The sequence below is a fragment of the Cladophialophora carrionii genome, assembly GCF_000365165.1.
Source record: "Cladophialophora carrionii CBS 160.54 unplaced genomic scaffold supercont1.4, whole genome shotgun sequence".
Lineage (NCBI taxonomy): Eukaryota > Fungi > Ascomycota > Eurotiomycetes > Chaetothyriales > Herpotrichiellaceae > Cladophialophora > Cladophialophora carrionii.
This window is the reverse complement of record NW_008481829.1, coordinates 2,148,944-2,170,834: the sequence shown is the minus strand read 5'-3', so window position 1 is coordinate 2,170,834 and position 21,891 is coordinate 2,148,944. Positions and strand designations below refer to the sequence as shown.

At 54.4% G+C, this 21,891-nt stretch overlaps 8 protein-coding genes across 8 annotated transcripts; 3 read left to right on the top strand and 5 right to left on the bottom strand.

Moving 5' to 3' along the window:
• Positions 1-297: 297 nt before the first annotated feature.
• Positions 298-1,611, bottom strand: G647_05441 (dimethyl sulfone monooxygenase SfnG; the record flags this gene model as incomplete). The annotated part of the gene is made up of 3 exons (XM_008729772.1): positions 298-812; positions 877-1,490; positions 1,535-1,611. The coding sequence occupies 3 exons, from the start codon at positions 1,609-1,611 to the stop codon at positions 298-300; spliced, it is 1,206 nt and encodes a 401-aa protein (XP_008727994.1).
• A 1,730-nt stretch (positions 1,612-3,341) lies between these two features.
• On the top strand, positions 3,342-4,622 carry G647_05440 (uncharacterized protein; the record flags this gene model as incomplete). The annotated part of the gene is made up of 1 exon (XM_008729771.1): positions 3,342-4,622. One exon carries the CDS (start codon positions 3,342-3,344, stop codon positions 4,620-4,622), a length of 1,281 nt encoding a protein of 426 aa, XP_008727993.1.
• A 1,178-nt stretch (positions 4,623-5,800) lies between these two features.
• On the top strand, positions 5,801-6,993 carry G647_05439 (uncharacterized protein; the record flags this gene model as incomplete). The annotated part of the gene is made up of 2 exons (XM_008729770.1): positions 5,801-6,469; positions 6,535-6,993. 2 exons carry the CDS (start codon positions 5,801-5,803, stop codon positions 6,991-6,993), a joined length of 1,128 nt encoding a protein of 375 aa, XP_008727992.1.
• A 408-nt stretch (positions 6,994-7,401) lies between these two features.
• Positions 7,402-7,851, bottom strand: G647_05438 (uncharacterized protein; the record flags this gene model as incomplete). Its single annotated transcript, XM_008729769.1, has 3 exons — positions 7,402-7,440; positions 7,504-7,589; positions 7,668-7,851. 3 exons carry the CDS (start codon positions 7,849-7,851, stop codon positions 7,402-7,404), a joined length of 309 nt encoding a protein of 102 aa, XP_008727991.1.
• Positions 7,852-12,914: 5,063 nt separating this feature from the next.
• G647_05437 (uncharacterized protein) lies at positions 12,915-14,108 on the bottom strand (the record flags this gene model as incomplete). Its single annotated transcript, XM_008729768.1, has 1 exon — positions 12,915-14,108. One exon carries the CDS (start codon positions 14,106-14,108, stop codon positions 12,915-12,917), a length of 1,194 nt encoding a protein of 397 aa, XP_008727990.1.
• An 896-nt stretch (positions 14,109-15,004) lies between these two features.
• G647_05436 (uncharacterized protein) lies at positions 15,005-16,804 on the bottom strand (the record flags this gene model as incomplete). The annotated part of the gene is made up of 3 exons (XM_008729767.1): positions 15,005-15,080; positions 15,140-16,218; positions 16,274-16,804. The coding sequence occupies 3 exons, from the start codon at positions 16,802-16,804 to the stop codon at positions 15,005-15,007; spliced, it is 1,686 nt and encodes a 561-aa protein (XP_008727989.1).
• A 1,111-nt stretch (positions 16,805-17,915) lies between these two features.
• On the bottom strand, positions 17,916-19,319 carry G647_05435 (uncharacterized protein; the record flags this gene model as incomplete). The annotated part of the gene is made up of 2 exons (XM_008729766.1): positions 17,916-18,617; positions 18,669-19,319. 2 exons carry the CDS (start codon positions 19,317-19,319, stop codon positions 17,916-17,918), a joined length of 1,353 nt encoding a protein of 450 aa, XP_008727988.1.
• A 789-nt stretch (positions 19,320-20,108) lies between these two features.
• G647_05434 (uncharacterized protein) lies at positions 20,109-21,764 on the top strand (the record flags this gene model as incomplete). The annotated part of the gene is made up of 1 exon (XM_008729765.1): positions 20,109-21,764. The coding sequence occupies one exon, from the start codon at positions 20,109-20,111 to the stop codon at positions 21,762-21,764; it is 1,656 nt and encodes a 551-aa protein (XP_008727987.1).
• Between the last annotated feature and the right edge of the window lie 127 nt (positions 21,765-21,891).

Sequence of the window (21,891 nt, the reverse complement as noted above, 5' to 3'; positions counted from 1 at the left end):
GCGCAGTGTGACTAACGGTGCTTCGTATGGTCAATGTGTGTCTGCCTGGTTGGCCTTGACGTGTACTTGTTCCTCTTGTCTCTATTCTTGGACAACCCCAACTCTTCGACTTACCGTTGTCGACCACTACTTACAGCTACCTCTCTGACGATGCGGTAGAGCATCACCTGTCACACTCGAGCTCAAGACAATAAAGCCGACGGTCAACACTCGTATCCCGATATCCATTCCCCCCGTGTACACGATCGCCACCACAGCCACGTAGAACCATCGATGGCGCTGGCGGTCCCTGCACGTTCAATCCTTTGGTTTGGCCTTGTACACGTCTCCTGTCAACTTAATCTCATATTCTCGATCCTTGCCTCTACCTTTCTCCTCCAGCTTTCTCACCAGTGGAATAACGTCCTTCCCAAATCTTTCAATCTCCTCATCGTAGTGCAAGAAGGCGGTCAGAAGGATACTCACACCCAAGCTCTTGAGTAATAAGATCCGATCAGCAATCTGCTCTGGCGTGCCGATCAACTTTGTCTTGAACCCATCATTGTACTGCACGAGATCCTCGAATTTGCTGTTTGCCCACATGCCCGTCTTATTCGCCGTCGAAGCCCCTGCGTTCTTGACTTGCTCCCCAAATGCTTCGACGGCTTCTTTGTCAGCTTTGCCCTGAATCTCCTGCAGCACGCGGACGGCTTCTTCCTCGGTGTCACGCGCGATGACAAAGCCATTGACCGCGAATTTCACTTGGTCTTCTCGGCCTTCGCGGCGAGCGCGGTCCTTGACGTCCTCGATCTGTTCGATGAATCCTTCAAGCGCTGTGATACCATCAGTCAGCGCTCGTGCGAGGCTAGTCACAGAAATTTGTGGTAAGTGTCCTACTATTTCCATTCATGAAGTAATAATCAGACACAGTCGCCGCGTTCTCTCGCGCGTCCACGGAATTCCCGCCCTGGAAGATCTCCGGGTGTGGTCTTCCCTCCCATTTCAACGGCTTTGGCTGCAGGGTATAGTCGTGGAACTGGTAGAAGTCACCGGCGAAGTTGAACTTGTCCTGTGTCCAGATTCCCTTCAGGCAGTGAATAAATTCCTTGGACCGCCTGTATCTCTCCGAGTGATCAAGCCACCATTGTCCGATACTGGTGAATTCGAGCTTGAACCAGCCCGAGACCACGTTGACGGCAACCCTGCCATTCGTGTAACTGTCAATGCTGGCGATCTGCTTTGCTGCAATGGTGGGGTTCCATGGACCAGGGAGCAATGCCGCGATAAGCTTGATCTTCTTGGTCTGGTGGAGAATGGCTTGCGAAAAGGAGACCGGCTCGTGTTGGAACTCGGCGCCATAACCGGCCATGAACCGGATTTGAGACAGCGCATATTCAAAACCGACATTCTCGGCTGTTTGAGCGTACCGCACGTTCGACTCGAGATCCCAGTTCGTGTGTTGAGGGATCTTCGAGATGACCAAGCCACCAGAAACGTTTGGCACCCAGTATCTGGTCCCTTCAGTTTCTGGAGTTGAGAGTTCCGAGGCACTTACGCAAATTTGATACGGTCCGGTGCTGCATTCACATCTGTCTTTCTGTCATCGATGCCAATGGTCCCGTTTGTCGCCATCGTTGCCACATCAATAGATGGCTGACCATTCAAGTGAAGGGAGTGTGGAAATTGAGAGTGAGGCGCTGCAGTATGGACACGTTTGAAATCATCTAGTTTGAACGCTTCGCCATGTTGCCATGTTAAATGACGTGCACAGTCTCCGAGTCACTGTCGGAACAGCAGATACGCAGCGACAAGGGATTGCGATTGTCCCATCATTTTCGTGATCAGATCTCATCATGGCATCTACCCCCGCTTCGACTGTTGGCTGGTATGCGTGGCGTTCAGCAGTACCCTCGCGTTGGCATCTATCCGGAAGCACTTCCCCTCGCCCGGTACCAGAAGGAACCTGTGATCATTGACAGAAAAGAATCCTCAGGCTGATGTTCCAGGTTGTCTCGAGGACGAACTGGAAGACGAAAGATTAAACTAAAGGCTCGCCATCAACCGGACTAATGATTGGTTGGGATTCCGGCCAATTAGCCTATGAACGGGTGTTGGTTATACTGTACTGTGACCTTTGTCAAGCACGTGCGTTCAAAAGACTTTTTCTGGGTGGAATTTTGTATCACTGACTAGCAACTCTCCAGAGCTGAACGATCATTCGTGGGTGAGTATGGTCACGTTGTGTTGTCGTAACAGACCGGACGCGTCACTGGCTGATTCCAGACGGTGGCACCATGAAGATCAGTTGGACGAAGGATTGCGGATGTCCTCAGGCCAGCCCAGCAGCGCGCGTGCGACATTGGGACTTTCTTGAAAGCCCTTGCGGGGAACTTTCTCATGTCGCACGTGTCCCAAGCTTGGACGCTGGTGAGCATGCACACGACATGTGCGAGTTGCTGTTCGAAGGACCTCTGCAGTTGGTCGGCGTCCTTCGTTCTTTTACTCAGGATCCATTTGGTCGGTCTGAGCACAAAGAAAACCGTCATAAACCTGCAAAAGTTGGCTGTCGACACCGGAGATGTCGGGGCTGCAGTCAAGGCGAGAGGAATAGACCATGATGCCAACAAAGACGCGTGCCAGGACAGCTGGAAGGCAGGAAGGCCATGGCCAAATGCCGGAATTTTCGAGTCCATGGGGTTGAAATCAACCCAGCCCACCCGGATCTAGCCTTCGTTCCCCAATCCGAGATGCAACGAGCGTGCGTCATGCTTCTAGTGAAAGCGCCCTTCGGGTGCCAGGAGGGGGAGCAGCTTCTGTATGTCTGAAGGCAAGGGAGTCGTTGGTTTGCATAAATATGCTGCTTTGGACGAACGTTCTGGGCTGTGCAAGGGATAAGAAACCACTTCGAGTTGGTGACTGTTATGCCACTTCCTGTGATGGCGAAAGTTGCTTGTGTCAGGCTACCAGCATCCTCCATCTGTAGAAGTCGAAAGGATATCTTCCCAAGGGAGTCAGGATCTGGGCGGACCTGCCGTGGATATGAGCGTTGAGACCTCCATCTAGCTCTCTACCGCCACAGATCAAGGCACCAATCAAAAGTCCGAGAGAAGAGATATGCCGTGACTGATGATTCCCTTCGGGAAGATCGTTCGGCAGGTGAACATCATAGTACAGCCCTAGCATATCGACCAGCTGCAGGAGCCTGTACCTGTGACTGGAGAATCAATGGCGAAATATAATGTTCGAATTGCGTATTTGTCATGAGAAGCCGTCTCCTCAGGAACAAAGCAGCCCCTCTGTCCCTCGAGTCACCTCGACGTTGAAACCACCCTATTTCGAGCTCGAGGGAGACGTTTCCTAAGATGGGTTCCGTGGAAACTCCCAAGATTTCAGCAGAGAACACACAGGGTGTTAAATTCTCGAAAGACGGCTTTCCGACTACATCTGAGGAATGGGTGAAGCGAGCTCAGGAGGTAGCTCAAATCCTGGCCTCAACAGCTGTTGGCCGCGACATCGATAATAAGTCTCCAGCCACCGAAGTCAAGCTGTTGAAGGCAGCTGGCTTGACCAGAATCCTAGGTCCGAAAGAGTATGGAGGGGGCGGGCAAAATTGGTCAGTCGCCTATAGGGTGATTCGCGAGGTGGCCAGGGGTGAAGGCTCGCTGGGCATGCTCTTAGGCTACCATCTTCTCTGGTCAACTACCGCAAACGTCGTTGGTACCGACGAACAGAAGCACCGTATACAGAAGCAGATTCTGGAGCATGACTGGTTCATTGGAGGTGCTGTCAACCCTCGCAACGCCGACTTGAAGATAACCTCCGATGGGGATCATATCGTTTTCAATGGGTTCAAGCACTTCAACACAGGCGGAGTGATCTCGGACGCCACCATACTGGAAGGTGTAGTTGATGGGACAGAGAATCACATCTTCACCATTGTGCCGACAAGGCAGCCGGGGTTCCAGTTCGCTCATGACTGGGACAGTCTGGGGATGAGGCTGACTGAGTCTGGAAGTGTCAAGATCGAACAAGTCCGAGTACCATGGACCGACGCCTTTGGATGGGACCCTCAGACTAAACAGCCTATTGAGAGTGTTCTCAAGATTCCTTTTGCGTCTCTTCTCTTGCCTACGATCCAGCTCGTCTTCTCCAACTTCTACCTGGGCATTGGACTAGGAGCCTTGGATCCCGCAAAGCACTGGACGACCACGAAGACACGTCCATGGCCTTATGGAGGCGACAACAAAGACTCCGCGCTTGACGAGCACTATGTGCTGGCTCGGTATGGAAACTGGTTCGCGCATCTGCGCGCTGCAGAAGCTCTCGCAGACCGAGCGGGAGACGAGATTTCGGCAGTCTATGCAGAGCACGGAGAAAAGCGAGACGTCAGTGCACGCAGACGGGGCGAAGTCGCTGAATGGGTGGCTAGCATCAAGGTCGTGGCAACAGACACCAGCTTGAGGGTCGCAGGCGGGATTTTCGAGGTAACCGGGGCAAGCTCGACGGCGAAGAAAGTTGGTCTCGATCGCTGGTGGAGGGATATCAGAACGCATACTTTGCATGACCCGGTGGCGTACAAGGAGAGGGAGTTGGGGAGATACTTCTTGCTTGATGAAATTCCGGAGCCCACGTGGTATACATGAACCTAGGGAGCAGTCGATGCGAAGTTGGATATGACTATCCCTAGGAATGTGAAGTAAGCATTGGGTAACATGAAAGATCACCATCAGAGGTCTATGTCCGCGTCTCGGAGGAGGAGCTTCGTGGTTGACTGCCGTGCTGTCGTCTAACGTGAGTATGTGGTCTCGCAGTTCAGTCACAAAGTCGCAGTACGCCGCTTGCCCCTGGTTCAGATGATAGGAATGCTAGAGCATTTTGCAATCTCGCCCGGAGCAGGAGAAGGCTGTCCGCAACTGAACATGCCATGACGACAAGCGTCCAAGAGAACAAAGTAACTTCGATGGACAGCTCGGTTCGAGAATGAGAACATCCACGGTGGAAAAAGGAGTCGGCGTCGACGCGCAGACCATTTAAATGGTCATGAGCACGAAGTGTCAGACAAGAATACCCTGATAGCTGCTTGATATTTGCTGGGTCGTAAATGCAAAAAGAGCGGAGGTTGACTTGAATTTGAAGCGATAGTGAGACGCTACTGACGCGCCCACGTTGGAGCATACGGGCACCGGGGACGCTACGGCGGACTATTGTGACAGGTGAGGGTTCTATCACTGGCTAGATATCAATAGGAGCCTTTGGAGGTCAGGCGTTCTTATCACGGGCGGCATATCAGTCGCGCCTTCAGAGGTTAGGCGAGTCGTTATCTCCTCACTGCTCCTCTTAAGGAGCCTCGATGTCGAGATTGTGACGGCCAAATCGGTGGCATGAGCTCCGCGGTCCGCCCGAGCGGGCCCCTCATTTCCCTGGCTTTTGGAGCTCGCATGAAGGTTCACTAGTCACGCTCGCTACGACCAACTCATTGGAAACAGCAAAGGCTGTGACCATTAGCCTTATCGCGTTGTGCCTTGCCACGGCAGGCCATGCTCGGCGCAGGCATTTTGCGATCCAGTCTCTGGGCTTCAGGGTTTGGCGAAGGTGAATGATAGATCGCTATCGGATCGTCGCCCATGCCAAACGACCTTGCTGCTGCCCTCGTCCCCTGACCACCGTCTACTAACAAACACTACGGAGCAGGGAGTACACAATAGGGAATCACAGGATTGTAGATACGAGCAGTGACCACACCAAGCCATCGTCGTCATGGCCCCGTCAATGTCCTCTTCCTCTGCCATCTAAAGCAACAACGCAACCGGGACGCCTCGAAATGGATTTCCATGTCCATCGCCTCGTCGGGCGGTCCTACCACGACCATTACCGAGCCGCGGTCGAGAAAAACTCCTTCACAGGCGAATACTCAGCCGACTCGGTCATCGTGACCCTGTCGGTAGCATTGGCGCTGTACAACGCCCTGGAGATGGTCCTTCTCGTCGTTTCGGCGTTCAAGAGGTGGAAGGGCCTATACTTCTGGAGTCTCTGTGTCTGCAATTTCGGCGTCTTGTGCTACGCGACGGGGATCCTGCTGACCTACTTCGATCTCGGCGTCCTGTGGTTGGGCAAGACAATCCTTGATGTCGGCTGGGTGTGTATGATCGCATGCCAGTCTCTTGTCCTGTACTCGCGGCTGAACTTGGTGTTGGACAACGTCTTGATCCTGCGAGCGGTGAAGTGGATGATCATCACGGTCAGCGCCGTCATCCTCCCCATCGTGGTGGTCCTGGATTTCGGCTCCACGTACTCAGGCCGGCCAGCGTTCTTCGAGGGGTATTACTACATTGAGCAGATCCAGTTGATTGTCATCAGTGTCCAGGAACTTGCCATCTCGGGGCTGTATTTGTGGAAGGCCATCTCATTCCTCAATATCATCTCTAAGGCCCAGACACGTAGGATCATCTGGCAGCTCTTCGCCATTAATGTCATCATTATTTCTATGGATGTGAGTGATCCCGCCCCGGTTCCAAGCTGCCTCGGAAGATGCATGTTTGACACTTTGCTATGCAGGTCGTGATCGTCGCCCTGCAGTTCCTGCATTATCAACTTTACCAGGAGAGCCTCAAGGGGTTCTTCTACAGCGTCAAGCTGAAACTCGAACTGAACATTCTCTCCAAGCTGGTTGATCTCGTCAATGGCAATGCAACCCAGAGGTCAAATACTCTGGAGGCTATCGACTCGGATGCAATATCAGGGCAGCGAGGGTCAGAGGTGCAACGGGAAATCTCGCCGATGAAGCAGCATACCCAGTGGGATCCGAGCTCTAAGGGGGTGCTCCAGCACATCAAAGAAGAGAACCAGCACCACACTGATCACCCCAGTCTCGAAGCCTCGTCTTCGTCCACAAAAGCCCTCGACGAGGAAGACGGAATCGCGCGGCTGACGTCCCAACAATCCTCGAGATCAACAAGGACAAGAGTACGAGAATCCGACGTCTGGTATGCCGATGTTCTCCGCTCCATCAAGTGAGTGGGCACGTGGAAGCTATGGTGCTGGTACCTCTTGTGCACACCGTACGGACGCGGATACTTTATCCAGCCAACGGTCTGAGCTTGTGCTCTGTGCACACGGTCGACACGACATTGAAAACAACAACCGAGCAACAGAGGACAATTGTAAAATGTATTACGATACCCAGTGCACTTTTGGTACGGCACTAATATGCCAACCGGAGACAGTTCACACACTTGGCCCTCCACACGATCCTCTGTCCATGCATGCATCACCGCCATCGGCTCCGTACAGCTGCCGCTCTTATGCACGCGACCATTCCTGAATCGAGGTGCGATGGGTCACCAGAGACAATGCCAGTCAATCCTTCTCAAGCGACGGGCAGTGGTCCGTCCCGTCGCACGTCCCTCAGCGGCGTTGTCCCGTCTACTTGCCAGGGTTCGCGCAGATGAGACCCTGTTCAAGCTGTTTGAGAGTGTCAGCAATATACTCTGGAAGAAACACGCCACCCCAAGAGCCACAACTTACGATGGGCAACAAGCAGCACCGGGCCTGCTGGCCAATAGCGGCGCAAATGTTGGTGAAATCCTCGAGGCTTGTTGGAGGAGTTGGCGCTGTTTAGTGATGATCATGTCAGTCTTTCTATTACTTTCCCCTGGTCAAATGTGGCGGGCTGGGGGGAAGGAACATACGTGGTGCACAATCCAAATCAGCCACGCCGAGCACGTCCGTGGCGCAGCAGACTGCCGAACTGCTGGCGCCGGTGCAGAGAGTGACGGCCGCTTGACGGTCCATGAGCGAACTCTTGCCCGGGATGGCGGATGCCAGCGCGGTGCTTGCACCAGCGAGGGCAACGACAACAGTAGAGAAGTGCATTTTCGATGTGGACTGGGGATGGTCAAGTCGTAGATGGTGACGGGAGCGTACGACTTTTGGATTGGATTGTTGAAGAGCCGGCTGGACTGAGGTAGGCTGAGGTGCGTTGAAGCTGCGATGGATCGAGAAATCACCAGAGGGTTTGTGTCGACTTTATACACATTTTTACCTCTCTTCTCGCCAGAGCAGGAGTACGAGTAGCTAGCTGGCCGACCCCAGGGATCGACCACACGGGTTGAGACACGAGCCACAGGAGCCACTCAGTGGCCCAGGATCTTCACGTCTTCAGCTCGGAAGTCTTCTATAATGACGACGATCATCAGCCCAACTCGCTGTCATGGTTCCACGAGCCGAGCAGCGACGGGCAGGTCCCTGCGAGTGCCCTGCAAGGCTCTACGTGGTACCGGTACGAGTAGCTCGTCAGTACTCGTACCTTTGCGCCGATCGACGTCATGTCTGTTGATGGAGCTGGTGAAGCTGGAGAAGCATGGACCAGAGTGGTACGAGTAACTCGTAGCGGGACCAGTACGGAGTACCTGCGTCGATCGCTTGCAAGGGCCATAAATACATAAATTTCCTTGGTTCAATGCAAAGTTATGTACCTCGTACAGGGTACAGCAGGAACAGGGAATCGGCGGGTCGGGAGTCGGCACACAGCAGTCTTACGTTCGTGATACTAGTATGTGGTTTCCAGGATCATTACCATATCAATATACTGTACGGAGTACGAGGACGGAAGTAGACGGTAGACTCACGGGCGGCACTTTGTCGACGCTGGCGACTGCTCAGAACGATAGACCGATGAAGCTGGAATAGCGAGGCGCGACGGTTCATTCCATACTCAACGGTACCCAGTACTCGTAGACACCACACGAGTAGGAAAAGGAACAAGGACAAGGACAAGGACAAGGACAGGAACAAGAACAGGAACAGCTGGGATGGCAATTCACAGTACCCTGTGCCCAGAAATGGTGAAACACAGCTGGAGAGGCAATCCCGGTTTGTTGACCGCGCAGTCACCAAGCGATGGGTGATAAACGCCTGTGCTGGAGGAGCAATGCCACGCTGATCTTCGAAATGTGGCGACGATCAGTAGATCAGTAAATCAGTGGATCAGGGCATCCGTTGTTTGGTCATACGAGGTAGCGCAGACGACGAGGAGACATCCTCAAGGCGAGTGCAAGCACACGGTCTGGAGGAAGAGGCCGTGGATGGTGGGAGGTTCCATACGAGGTCATAGGTGCGGGGGATGAAGATGTATGTGTGTGTGTGTGTGTACATTAGAGTCGCTATCGGGATATATCATGCATCTACGAGGTCCTCCTAATACTATTCTTACTTGATTTGCGTACTGTAGCTCGAACTGTCTACTCAGTCATTAGACTCGCAGGCTTGGCCGGCAATAGTTGCAGTCGGGCAGGAAACACGAAGCATGAAGCAGGAAGCAGGGCAGGCAAGACACGCCTAAACTTGAACAGAGGCGACGAGGCTGGTTGGGTGGCTTCCCAGTAATAGTTACTGAGTACGTCAATCCCCAGGGTTTCAGCGGCCGCAGCTCCGCGAATGAGCGTGGAAATGGCATGGATGGTTCCTTGCATATTGAGCTACTGCGACTTTCTCCAGCCCCAGGGTTTGACACCGTTGACACCGTGACTCCTCCATGAGCCCGAGGCGCCCTTGGAAGTGGGTTTGAGGCTTCGAGCGTCGATCATATGTGGAGAAGAAGCCGTTGGATCGACACGGCCACTGTGGCACCAGTGGCTTTTGCTGAGACATGAATGATGATGGTCGCTCGTTCGCCTTACCGAGCCTGCCCTTACAACCTAAAATTTCCATCGGCGGATCCAAGACACAAGGCACAGGCAATTCGAGGAGAGTACGAGGGGCAACGTCGTATGCATGTCCCGCGAACGAGAATACCATGCGCTCACGATACGAAAGCCATGATATGCTGCCGTGCGAGTTCTCACGGTGGTGGTATTTAGGACCCCGTACTGAGATACTATGCGTGGTATTCCGCATACCTGTAGAGCACCTGAACTGAAATTCGACTCTACTCTACGGATAGCTGTTTGCCAAAAACGCCTCGTTCTGCTTGCAAACATCAAGCGCATGCTCTTGAGATTACGTAGTCGAGTTAATTACCCTCCGCGCACCTACCGCGCTTCCTATTGTGTACTCCTCGTGCTTACATATTAGTCCATACTCCTACCGATCAAGCACATTCCCCTGCTCTGCCCGTTTCAGCGTCAAACTGACACGACCAGTCACCTGAGTACTCCGCACAGTGCAGTACAGGGAGCGACATTGGAGATTGGGACCCAAACACCCTGCGACAGTCCTTAATCGTAGCGAGAGAAGTGATGTCAGGAGCTTTGACGGCCCACTCGCCTGTCTCGCTGCGTCAATGGAGGTGACCCAGGTCAAACCCAGTCAAGCGAGTGCGTCGCTTGTGCCGCCTGGATCGCCGGCCAACCCGTTCGAGCACACTGTCTAGTATGTAGGGAACGTGTTGGCATGGCACTACAGGAATCGAGCGATTATGTTGGTGAGTTAGTAGAGAGGTCCTGTGTAGAGACACAGCAGGGACCTGTAAGACTATTGCTCGGACAAGAGTTTATTTCTGCCAGGCAGGAAAACACATGCCGTCTACGCGTACGGGGACGGAGTACTTGTACAGGCAGAGGAATCACGCCTTGATTTGTCGGGAACGTAGCTGTAACGCCGTGCTACTGCGTGCTTGTGCGTAGATCTCCACACGGGAAAATACCTCGAGAGCTGAGCGAGCTGAGGAAGGATATACATATGACACATCGAGCACGTCGTTCCTTGTTCGTGACGAGATTAACGAACCAATGATCCCGGATCACAAGCCAACCGAGGGCTGATCAGTACTCTAGCAACCGTGAGGCAAAGTCAACCGAAGCAGGCACGGGTAGATTAATAGGCTGCATGTGGTTGCTGCACTGGCTGTCGTCGATTCGCTGCGTGTCTTTACTGGCGACCAGGTCGACCACATGATATTTGCCTGCCGTGCGAGAAGACCAGATATGCCAGGTCGCCTGAGGAATATGCTTTCTTGCTGAGACATGCGCTTTCTTCATTCGTCACATCTTAGGTATCGAGTAATTTCGCTAGAGCCTCACAGGGACTTGGTCGCTGGTAATCCTTTTCGGTGCTTCTCACACGAGTCGCTGACGCAAGTGTAGGCTCATGACCAGCACAGTGCCACGCCCGGCAGGCGACACATCAAGACTCTTCAGTCCCAAAGGACTGGCCTGCAGCCACTGTCAGTGCAGGAGCTATTGCATCGCACAGCACCGCCCATCGTGTATTCCATCTTCCTTGCACCAGTGAATCGTGATGAGCTTCGGCACCGGCGCGGAGTCGGACGTCATGACCATCACATCGACCACCGAAGTCCTACTGCCATGGCGGTGACGGCCCCATCAAGGACCAGGGATGACAGAGGAGAAGACGAGAGCTGACTGCCCACATCGACGGCGGCGTGTGCTGGTCCGTCGTTCAGGTCGTCGCCTAGCGTCGCGAGAAGCCGTCTGGTGTGCAGACGCTCGTTGCACACTGAATGGCCTTCGACTTCCGGGTCTCGGGTCGGCATCGTCAAGCTGAGTGCAGGCTCAGTGACTTAACACCAGCAGATGCATTCTGTGCTATGATGTCTTGCACCATCAAAGTGCTGCGTCACTGCCATCAATGGCAACATGCGTCTGCGTCCTTGCCTGGGTAGTTGTCAGTCGTGTGGATGGCGCAAGGGAGATGTCGTGCTCTGACAGGAGTCGCTTGCTGTCGATATGTACGGGGTGTCATATGTCGTCGTCCCCTGGCAACTCCACCGAAACGACTTTGCCGGCGACGTTGGAGACATTTCGACTCGGTGTGGTGTCTGCCTGGCCTGTCCTTTCGTGCAAGTGCGACAAGGCATACAGCTGCTTGACACACGACTGAAACACTTGTCTGTACCACTGGATGCGTCCGCGCCTCATCCCTTTCTGCTGCACTAACGAGGCTGTAGCAAAGCATCCTCTTCTTCGGATCTGAACCGGGCACGCATGAGCATGTTGTCTACCGTCTTTCGCACCAATGCTGATGCGCCCGGCATGTTAGACGCGTCGGCCAACGATGTTCCCCTGATGATGTACCTATCGCACGGGACAGAGCTCCAAGGCACGATGTGGGACGTGTCAAGAGGTGCGAGGAGACTTGACAACATAATGTTACGACTGTTTCACTTGTATCGCTTCGGCTCCGTCTGTCTTTGCGTAGAGTCGCTCCTATCATCACCGTTCCCATTTCGCTTTCCTTCGGAGTCTGTTAAGACGGGTAAACGATGCAACACCTTTCCTTATCAGCGAAATATCCAGGCATCTTCCTCCGTTACTCACGACTGTTGGGAACAGACGCCGTCGTGAAGTACGTCTTCGTCTGCGGATTGGCTGGCACAGTGAGCGCGATATTGAACAATGACAGGATGATGCTCAGGCTGAGCGAAGATGGCAGCAAAGATTCCACCCAGGAATCTATGTTGAATTTCCGCAGCTCAACTTGCCTACGAGAGGAGCAGCTAACTCAAGCGCTGCGATGGATCCACCCGCCATTACCACGTACTTCGCTGAACGTGACAAGCGATGTCCAGTGCGCCGAGATTGGGAAATCCTGCGTCTAAAGTGCTCGATAAAATATATGGGCGTTGCGCCGTACCCGCCAAACACCATTGCCGAACCCTTGCCGTGCGTGTCTCATGCGACTTCTCATCGTATATCTCCGAACGTGCTCTTCCCGATTCGTACAATCTTCCAGCATCGTCCGAATCGAGTGCAGTTGGCCTCAGCTCACGTGAATTTCGTCGTCGAAAGAGTCCGTCTCAATAGCCCATAGGAGGATATCTCTGGGAAAGAATCAAGTAGTCTGGATTGGGAAAGAGAAAAGTGGTATGTAAGTGTGCAGTAACTGAAAACGGAATTCATAGTATTTGAATGTACATGGTTTCAAAGATAGTCGTAAGGAGATTCGTCGTCCTGGGGGGTATAGTTTCATAAACGACCTCACGACATGCGCGCGTAGTCCTGAGGATTGTATCTGTATTGCTGCTGCTGCTGCTGTTGCGCCGACATGTAATTCGGATCAGGACTTCTGGGCGACCTCTCCGGTACAGATCCATGGTTGGCCGGCAATTCAGCAACAAACGTTCGCTTCTCGATACCTGGAGATGCCATGCCACCGGGCCGGGCTACAGAGCTTGGCATGGAGCTCACGGACTCTGCGTAGCTCTGGCGATCTGACTGGCTGCTCTGGTGCGGAAAGTCACTCTGGTTCGGTGAGCTGGCCGAGAGCTCCGAAACCGCGGACGAGAACCGCTGATTCGGGTGCAACTGCTGTGGTATTGGTGGTGGTTGTTGGAGGTAATGTGTGCTTCCGGGCATTTCAATCGCGAGGCCTTGTGCAGGCGACATCTGCGCAGGTTGTGGCTGTGGACTGGGCGTGCCCCCGTACGTTGATTGCCTTGTATACGCGGACTGTTGGAACCCGGGCATGCTGGGCGACTGAGGATACGCAGATTGAGGATATGCAGACTGAGGATATGCAGACTGAGGCATGGGAGAGAGCAAGGATGGTGAGTAATGGCCTTGCTGCTGGAATGTTTGCGACCGGTCCGCCGGGTTCATGGTCTTAAGTTTCCCTTGCTCAAACATCGCGCTGAGAACACCCGAGTCGATCAACTCGGCCTTCTTGACAAGACGGTCCACCATCGTCTTCGAGGCAGCCTTCATCTCCTTCTTCACGAAAGACACCATGGCAGGGTTACACTTGATCTCAATATCTTCGCGCAAATACAGGCCTTCGGGCGGGGCATTGCTTCCCAACTCCCTTGACTCGGGCGGCTCGCCGGGCTGGTTGCCCCGGATCTGCCACTTGTTGCGCAAGTCCACCCCCATGGGCGCATAGACGTGTGTCTGTAGTCCCCACGGCATGTCGTGGAAACATCCTTTGAACGAGATCTTGCCTGCGCCAGCTTTCCCGATCCCCGGCACGTATTGGATTCTTTCATTGATCTCATACCAAGTCGAGAAAAACTCATCTGCGGGGGCCGTCTGAGGGGCTTTGATGGGTTTGTAGCCGATCACGAGGGGATTGAGTTCAATGATCTCGCCATGACTGTGCAGCATGTCGATGGCGAGCTGACGGGGGATGTGGGAGGGGATGGGAGTGATGTTCGTGTAGACGGATTTCTTCTTCATGCTGGGCATCGCCAAGTGAAGGAGCACCGAGTGAGGAGGGAGGGACGGAGATGCAAAGCGGCAATGACGGCGCTGGTCAAAGCTGGTCAACAGGTAGATGGAACGGCAACAAGGAGGAAATGATTGCTGGCAGGCAGCTAGATGTCAGGTTGCGCGGGAAATGTGCTGTGGTGATAGGGTTTATGCGGCTCGTCACTAAAGAATATCCAATTTGCGAAGCTGACAAGAAGCTGAGTTGGAGAAAAGCCTCGAGCGACTTCAGGTCTTGGAAGCTGAGAGCGCGGTCAGTGCGCCACCATCGTCAATTCCGTGTTGTAAGATACTGTAGTATTCACGCTGCCTAGAAGAAGACAGTGGAAGGCATTGACGAGTCATCAGCATTGTTGCTATTATAATCTAGGGCTGCAGTGTCGCTGGCCACGGATGGACGCGACCAGCAATGATCGGATGCATAACGCCACTCGTTGGATACTCATTAGCCGGTGCCGGTGTTCATGGTGGCCTGAAAACGCTCGAAGACTCTCACGGGCGTGCTGCGACTCCGCCGTTGGCCCGTTCGTTGGACATGGGCTTGTGCTGGACGTTGATGCGTCATGGGCGTGGCGAAGTGGGACAGGCGTCCTTAATATCTCGGTAGACGCTCATTAGGGGATTTAACTTGGGCCTGGCTTGTGCCTGCAACACTCTTCCACCAACATGCGAAACCGCAACTGAGGCCACAGTAGGCATACGGGTGTAAGAGATTAGGTTCCGGGGTCAGGAATGTTCCATTTACGGTCTTTTCGTCTTCATCTCCATCATTTCCTCGGTCAGACCCACTGAGTGATGCATGTCCCATTCGCCCGCTCATGATCGGCCCCCAACGCGGAAACACGATCATGATTTGTCAGTTTGTGCTAGAAGTCATCGTTCATATATCGTTGGAGCCATTCAGTCCTGCCAATCCGCGATCGGATGCGTTTCCCATAGATCCTAGTTACAGGTCAGCCTTACGAGGTGTTCTTATGGTTCCTGGAGGGATCGAAACTTACCAGAGCGGGACTGTCAAGAAACAGACAAACAAGAACAGCGCCCCAAGGATGCAGAAGACCTCCAGGGGACCGTCACGCGCAAGCCAATTGTTGACAAAGTATGTCAGGCCAAAGGTCAGGAGGTTTCGTGCATTGATGGCGACAAACGCTTCCTCGTTCAGTTTCGGGTAAGAATCGATCACGTAACCAAAGACGCAGGTCGATGCGAAGGCCAGACTCATGTTGGCCAATCCAAAGGTCAAGACCGGACCGGACCAATGCGTCTGGTAATGGACCGTGGCCCCAAATCCAAAGAAACCAACGGTTCCCAGGATTGCGGTAACAACAACCAACACAAGTCGGAATTCGGGTTCGTAGATCCCCTTGTTCTTCTTCGTCAAGTAGACGCAGATGGCATCGTTCAGAGGTCCTGAGATGACTTCTCCTGCCAGGGTCAGGATAAAGGGTGACAAACTGATCAGGCCGACCTGCGACACCGAGAAGTTGTAAGGCGGTGCCACGAATATCACACCATTGACCACGCTAAAAACTACGATCCACGTTAACGTCGTGCCATATAAGAGGAACGACCAGAAGACGGCCGGATAGAAGAACAGGATGACCGGTCGAGTGAAGATTTTGATTATCGGTGCATAGGAGTATCGGCCGGTGAAGACCCGGAGCGACTGCAGGTAAGACATCTTCGGTTCGGCGGATCCCCGAGTCGCGCTGTAGGAGAGGTGCTTTTCCTTCTCTCCGTGAGCCTGAGACAGATCGTGTTCGTGGCCGAGCTTCATATGGACATGTTCTGTTCCGGGCTTCTCGGGGTCGGGACTGGTTGTATCTGTCTCGGGAACGACGACCACAGCATCGCGGCGGAACGTGGTTTCTGGCACCAGGAAGACCACGGCAAATAGCAACACGCCAAAGAAAATGGCACAGACGCCGAACGTCCACTCGTATCCATCGTACTCGATGATATACCCGGCAACGAGGGCGCCACCGGAGATTCCAGTCAAAAGGAACAGATTCCAGACTGCGATTCGTGTCGCGCGTTCGTGCACGAAATACAAGTCTCCTATGGTGCATTGAACCAGGACCTAGGCACAGCTTGTCAGCGTTCTGTCTTTCTCAGGTTGGTGGTGAACAAGTTACCTCATACGGAGCCATCCCGATGCCGGAGATGACTCTTGAAGCTAGGAAGCTGTTGTAGTTGCCGGCTTTGGCTCCCCATATCGAGCAGGCGAGCATAATGCAGCTGGCAAGGATATAGATCGGCCGTTTGCCGTACAGCTTGGCCAAGGGATTGGTCAGAAAGAGGCCGAGACCAATGGTGAGAATCAGCCATGCGGTAGCTTGTGACAAAATCTCCACGGTGATATTGAGTTGCGCCGAGATCTCAACGAAGCCAGGCGATAGCATCGGTCCAAACGCGCCCACGACCGCGGCAGAGAGAGACACGATAAGGAGGATCATTTCCTTCTTCCATTGCGGCCAGTTGAGGGGATCATTGGGTGAGTCCGAGGGCTGAGGGATCAGGATGATGTTGGAAAACCTCCCCTTGCCGTGCTTCAGTACTTCTCGAGGTATGTCTGCGTATTCTGGTGGCAGGTCATCTTGGTCGCTCATGAAGGACGTGCCAGGCACGTTCTCCAACTTCTTACAATCGAGGATTCCGAAAGGCATTTTCTTAGAGCGGCTTCGATATCAGAGGGGGGACAAGGCTGGAGGCGAAGACCGAGTGACTGGACGCACCTCAGTTTAAATACCAACAGAGCTCGGAAATCCCCTCCGCACTGGATCCCTTCCTGATTGACAAGCTGGCAGTGCTAACGCAGGCGATGGCGCATGTGCTAGAGCAGAAGGGCGCGAGCGTTTGACTGCGGACCACTAAGCTCCATTTGACTGAAAGAAGCGTGGTGCCTAGGGCACTAGTAGCATGAAGCTTCGCTTCTCCATTTTGATCGCCGCAGATCGAGGTACAATCTGGACGCTACAGCAGTATGCTGGAGGGTCAAATGTGGTCTCAGGGGACAAGGCATGAGGCCACCGGAATACTCCCACTGACGAGGGACCGACAATCGACGAGTTGCCATGTGCTCGGACATACAGAGCCCTGGATCAACGGTCGCCACTTGCAGCGGCTCTCGCAGCGAAGGCTCCAGGTTGGACGGACGTTTGATGAGCATCCATCGCCACCGACTTACCCCACGGGCCGAAAGTGGAAAATGGGGGGTTCGGCTAGTGATGTTGATCAGTGGGTGGAAGGAGTTTGGACATCAAGACATCCACACAGCACGAGTGCGAGGATCCGGAAAGCTGTCCTCCCACTGCGACGGTGCGCTTCCCGGAGACCCCCCATAGACATACGAGGTGGTCCGGCAATTGAGCCTCTTGAAGCTGAAAGCGTATCTTGACGACGTGTCCCTTTTGCGCTGGCGGCTAGTCGTAATCTCTGTGGTCCGAGTAACGTGCGCGACGGGATCGTGAATCCGGTGGCCCATATACTCGTATCTGATCTGTGTCCCGTGGATCTGCGTGGGGGTCTTCAATACGCGATTACCAACCTGTAGTAATGCAACGATACCTAGTAATGGAAGACGACCAAAGGTGTTAAAGTGGCTTCCGGGGAGGAACAAAGAACGCGTCGGCGACGCGTCTTGTGTCTGACCACCGGATTGGCGTGTCACCACTGCAACTTTTCTGTCAGACTGATTAATTTGCTACCAGGTATCTTCTGTTCATTTATCGTAGACGGAGAGTTGCTTGATCCTTATTCACCAAGTCTTCACTCAAGCTACGCAAGCTGGTCAATCTCCTGCGCAACTCTGCCCTGCACACCATTCGCGGTAGCAGGAGTTGGCTCTGAAACCGCGTCTGCCTTGACCGACGCGCCACGGTCCAATTTCTTCAGCACGTCGTCTATCACTTCATATGCGTGTGTTTCAGCATCGAAGTCGAGCAACCAGGATTCCCGCTTCAGGTGCAGTGACTTGACGTCCTTCCAGATTTTGTCCCAATCAGCCTTGTGCCACTGCTCCCTCGTTGTCACACCCGTCATCTGAGCTCTGTGGACGCGTTCATATCGAATGGCTTCATACGCCCGGATCGCTCGCGGCACGTCATCTTTGCCGCTCTTCTCGAGCGTGATAGCAAGCGTCACTCCGTCTTCCATCGACTGGCTCGCTCCCTGTATCGATGTGGGCAGGAAGGGATGTGCCGCATCACCAATTAACGCAATACGAGCTTTGGGTGAGATGAAGGTCGGTAAAGGATCTCGGAAGACGAGCTTGTAGTCGACGAGCCGGTCTGCGGGCGTGGCGTCGACTATGTCGTGGACTACCGGATCCCATCCCTGCAGATTCCTCTTGACTTCCTCCTTGTTCCCCGGGAACTGCCAGTCTTCATCGATATCTGCGTCGTCTTTGTGTGTCAACACCCAGCTAAATTCTTTGCCATCTTTGATCGCCGCAGCAAGAAAGTGCTTGTCCTCACCAATCTGGTGTCCCGTTAGCCCCATATTCTCCTCGGAAATGCAGGAGGTACCTACCCAGCCGGTATGAGAGTCGCCGTTGTTGACCAGATGTTTCGTCCTTTCGTTCTTCGCAAGATCGTCAGAGGAGAACCATGCTCGATAAACGGCATATCCTGACGGCTTAGGTCGATCTTCGAAGCCCAAAACAATCTTTCTTCCAGCCGATTTAACTCCCTCTGCCGCAAATACGCAATCCGCCGTCAACCTTTCGCCATTCACAATCACGCCTGCTTCGGTGTCTGTCTCGAAATAATCGGAAATCTGCTGCCCTAGTCGAATGTCGATCCCTCGAGCTTTAGCATGCTCAAAGACAGCCAAGTGGATCTCGCCCCGGTGGCCGTTGATGCGGCGACCCCATTGCTTTTCAACGTCCCAGATTTGTCTGGTGGCGAAGGTACCTTTCCAATCGTAGAAGCTGAGGCCGTCACTGTGATGGATGATAGGTTCGAGTTTCTCAACGACTCCCTCCCAACGCTCGAAGATGTGACCAGAGTTTGAGGAGAAGCTGATAATATCTCCCAGGGGCTTTAATTGCGCGACCTTTTCCAGCAGTGTCACATCATGTCCCTTTCGGTTACATTCTATTGCTGCGCACAACCCAGCGAAACCGGCTCCGACGATTATGACCTTGATGCCCGAAGGCGGGAGTCTGAAGAATTCTGGCATCGTCGATGATGGCGACTAGACGTTGGATGCTTGGTTGCTGCTGCCGTTTTGGAGGTAAGAGTCAAGCGAGGACCTCTTGTGTATTGTGGACAGTGCTCATACATAAAACTCCGATGATCCAGAAGTCACTGCTGATCCACTTCTATCCTCCCAGTTTGTCGGACTCGAATATCGCCGTTCCCGTACGAGTACCCTCCCACGACTGGTCCGCTGCGGGACTGTCCACTATCCCGATCGAGCGCTGACGCACAATATGGAGAGGACACCACAAGCACCTCAACGTCTGGGGTTTCTCCGGCATCTCATCCACACCTAATTACAACTGCCGAGGATCTGGAGCTGAAAGCAGGGCCAGGGCAGGCGATGGGCTTTCTCCGCATCTGCAAAGCGACCCCACGACGAGCGCATCTCTCCTCTATCGAGGCACCACGTCTGAAGTGGCGGCGTCCATCATCCAATAGACGGTGAGGCTTTACTCGGACTCACTGACAGCGCGATTGGCTACATGCTAGAGATGGCCGAAATGCTTCTTCTTTCTCCCCTGGTGAGGGGGATGCGACGGATTCAGCCCGCTACAGTGCCGATGTGCAACAGATTTCTTCAATGCACAAACTCCTCGAGTCTCCCAAGCTTCTGAAGACTCCGTGAAGTCCACTCCATTACCGTCAGTCGTCGGTCTTCTTTGTGGCTACTCGACTTCCCGACTTGCAAGTGACCGTGACGGAAACATTCAAAGAGACCAGTCTCATATTGTTCTGGAATTCCTGAGCAAGAATGAGCTGGTCAACCATGTTCTGGGCCTGGGCGGGCGTGACGGCGCTGCTGCTCGTAGGAGCACTCGGTGTCCTGATCCACGATGTGATACTATGGAAGCGTATGCCTCCCGGGCCTCAGCCGCTCCCCTTCGTGGGCAACAAGTTCGACATCCCGTCCAAATACCCATGGATCCAATTCCAAGAATGGTCCAAAAAATACGGCCCGATATTCACGCTCTGGCTGGGCCGTCGGCCAACAGTGATCATCTCTGACCCTGTCATCGCATCCGAACTCCTCGAAAAGCGCTCCCACAAGTACAGCTCGCGGCCGCGGTTCGTCGTCATGGGCGAGATCTACAGCCAAAACAGCGGCATTCTCGTGGCCAAGTACGGCAAAGACTGGTCTGTCCGGCGCAAGGTCCTCCACAGCGTCCTCACCCAGAAGGCCCTGCAACAGTACAAACCCGTGCAAGAAGCCGAGGCTGTGCGCCTCTGCCAGATGCTGGTCGACAACCCACAGGACTTTGAGAGCCTATTGGACCGCTTCACGGCGTCCATCGTCTTCACCATCGCCTACGGTCACCGCATCGACAGCATGCAGTCCCCGATCATCCGCCAGCGCCTGAAGTTGATGCACATCATGGCGTCCCTGAACGTGCCAGGCCGGTACCTAGCCGAGTCGTTCCCGATCCTCGCACGCGTGCCAGAGGCGCTGGCCTCGTGGAAGCGCCAGGTCCGCGGCTGGGGCGACGAGAATGAACAAGCCGACAAACAACTCATGAACTACGTGCGCGAAGACATGGAGAACGCCAAAAAGCCCGGCGCCCCTCCTCTAGCCCCGAGCCTAGCCAGGCAACTGCTCGAGCAGCGCGCCGCCGACCCCGCGACCTTCGCGCTCCTCGGCGAGCGCGACTTCAACGGCCTCCCCGCTAGCATCTTCGGCGCCGGCGCCGACACCACGGCCAGCACGCTGTGCAGCGCCATCCTCGCCCTCGTGACCCACCAGGAGGTTCTGCCGGCCGCGCACGCGGAGCTGGACGCCGTTGTCGGCCCCAACCGCCTGCCCCTGTACTCGGACGAGCCCTCGCTGCCGTACATCCGCGCACTGTGCAAGGAGGCGCTGCGCTGGCGGCCCGTTGCCGTCCTGGGTGGCACGCCGCACGCGAGCACCGAACCGGACACCTACAAGGGCTGGTACATCCCCACGGGGACCAACATCCTGGGCAACAGCTGGGCCATCAACCTCAACCCCGAATACTACCCGAACCCGGACCACTTCAATCCGCTGCGCTTCCTCGACGCGGACCCGCACGCCCTAGGCTACCTGCCCAAGGAATACCTGGCCAGCACGCCGCGCGAGAACGACGGCCTCGTCCACCCGTCGCGGCTCGGCCACTCGAGCTTCGGCTGGGGCAGGCGCATCTGCCCTGGCGCCGACCTCGCGAGCAACAACCTCTTCATCGCCATCGCGCACCTGCTGTGGTGTTTCGACATCAAGCCGGCCAAGGGTGTCGTTTACGACACGTACAATTACACCGAGGGGTTCAACATTCGGCCCCAGCCGTACCAATGCGAGATCACGATCCGCAGCGAGAAGCACAAGGAGGTGCTGCAGCGGGAGTTTGTGCAGGCGAGGGATCATCTGATGAGGAACTTCCCGCTGTTCAAGGAGCATGAGATTGTGGTTTGAACGGAGAGGATGGGGCTCGTGGACGGGGCCAATAGGATGTTGCCCGTATGAAGCAGGGGGAAAACGTGGAGCATGCAGTCATCACGAGTACGAGGTGTTGTGTCGTTTAGGCCCGGGTGTCGATTTG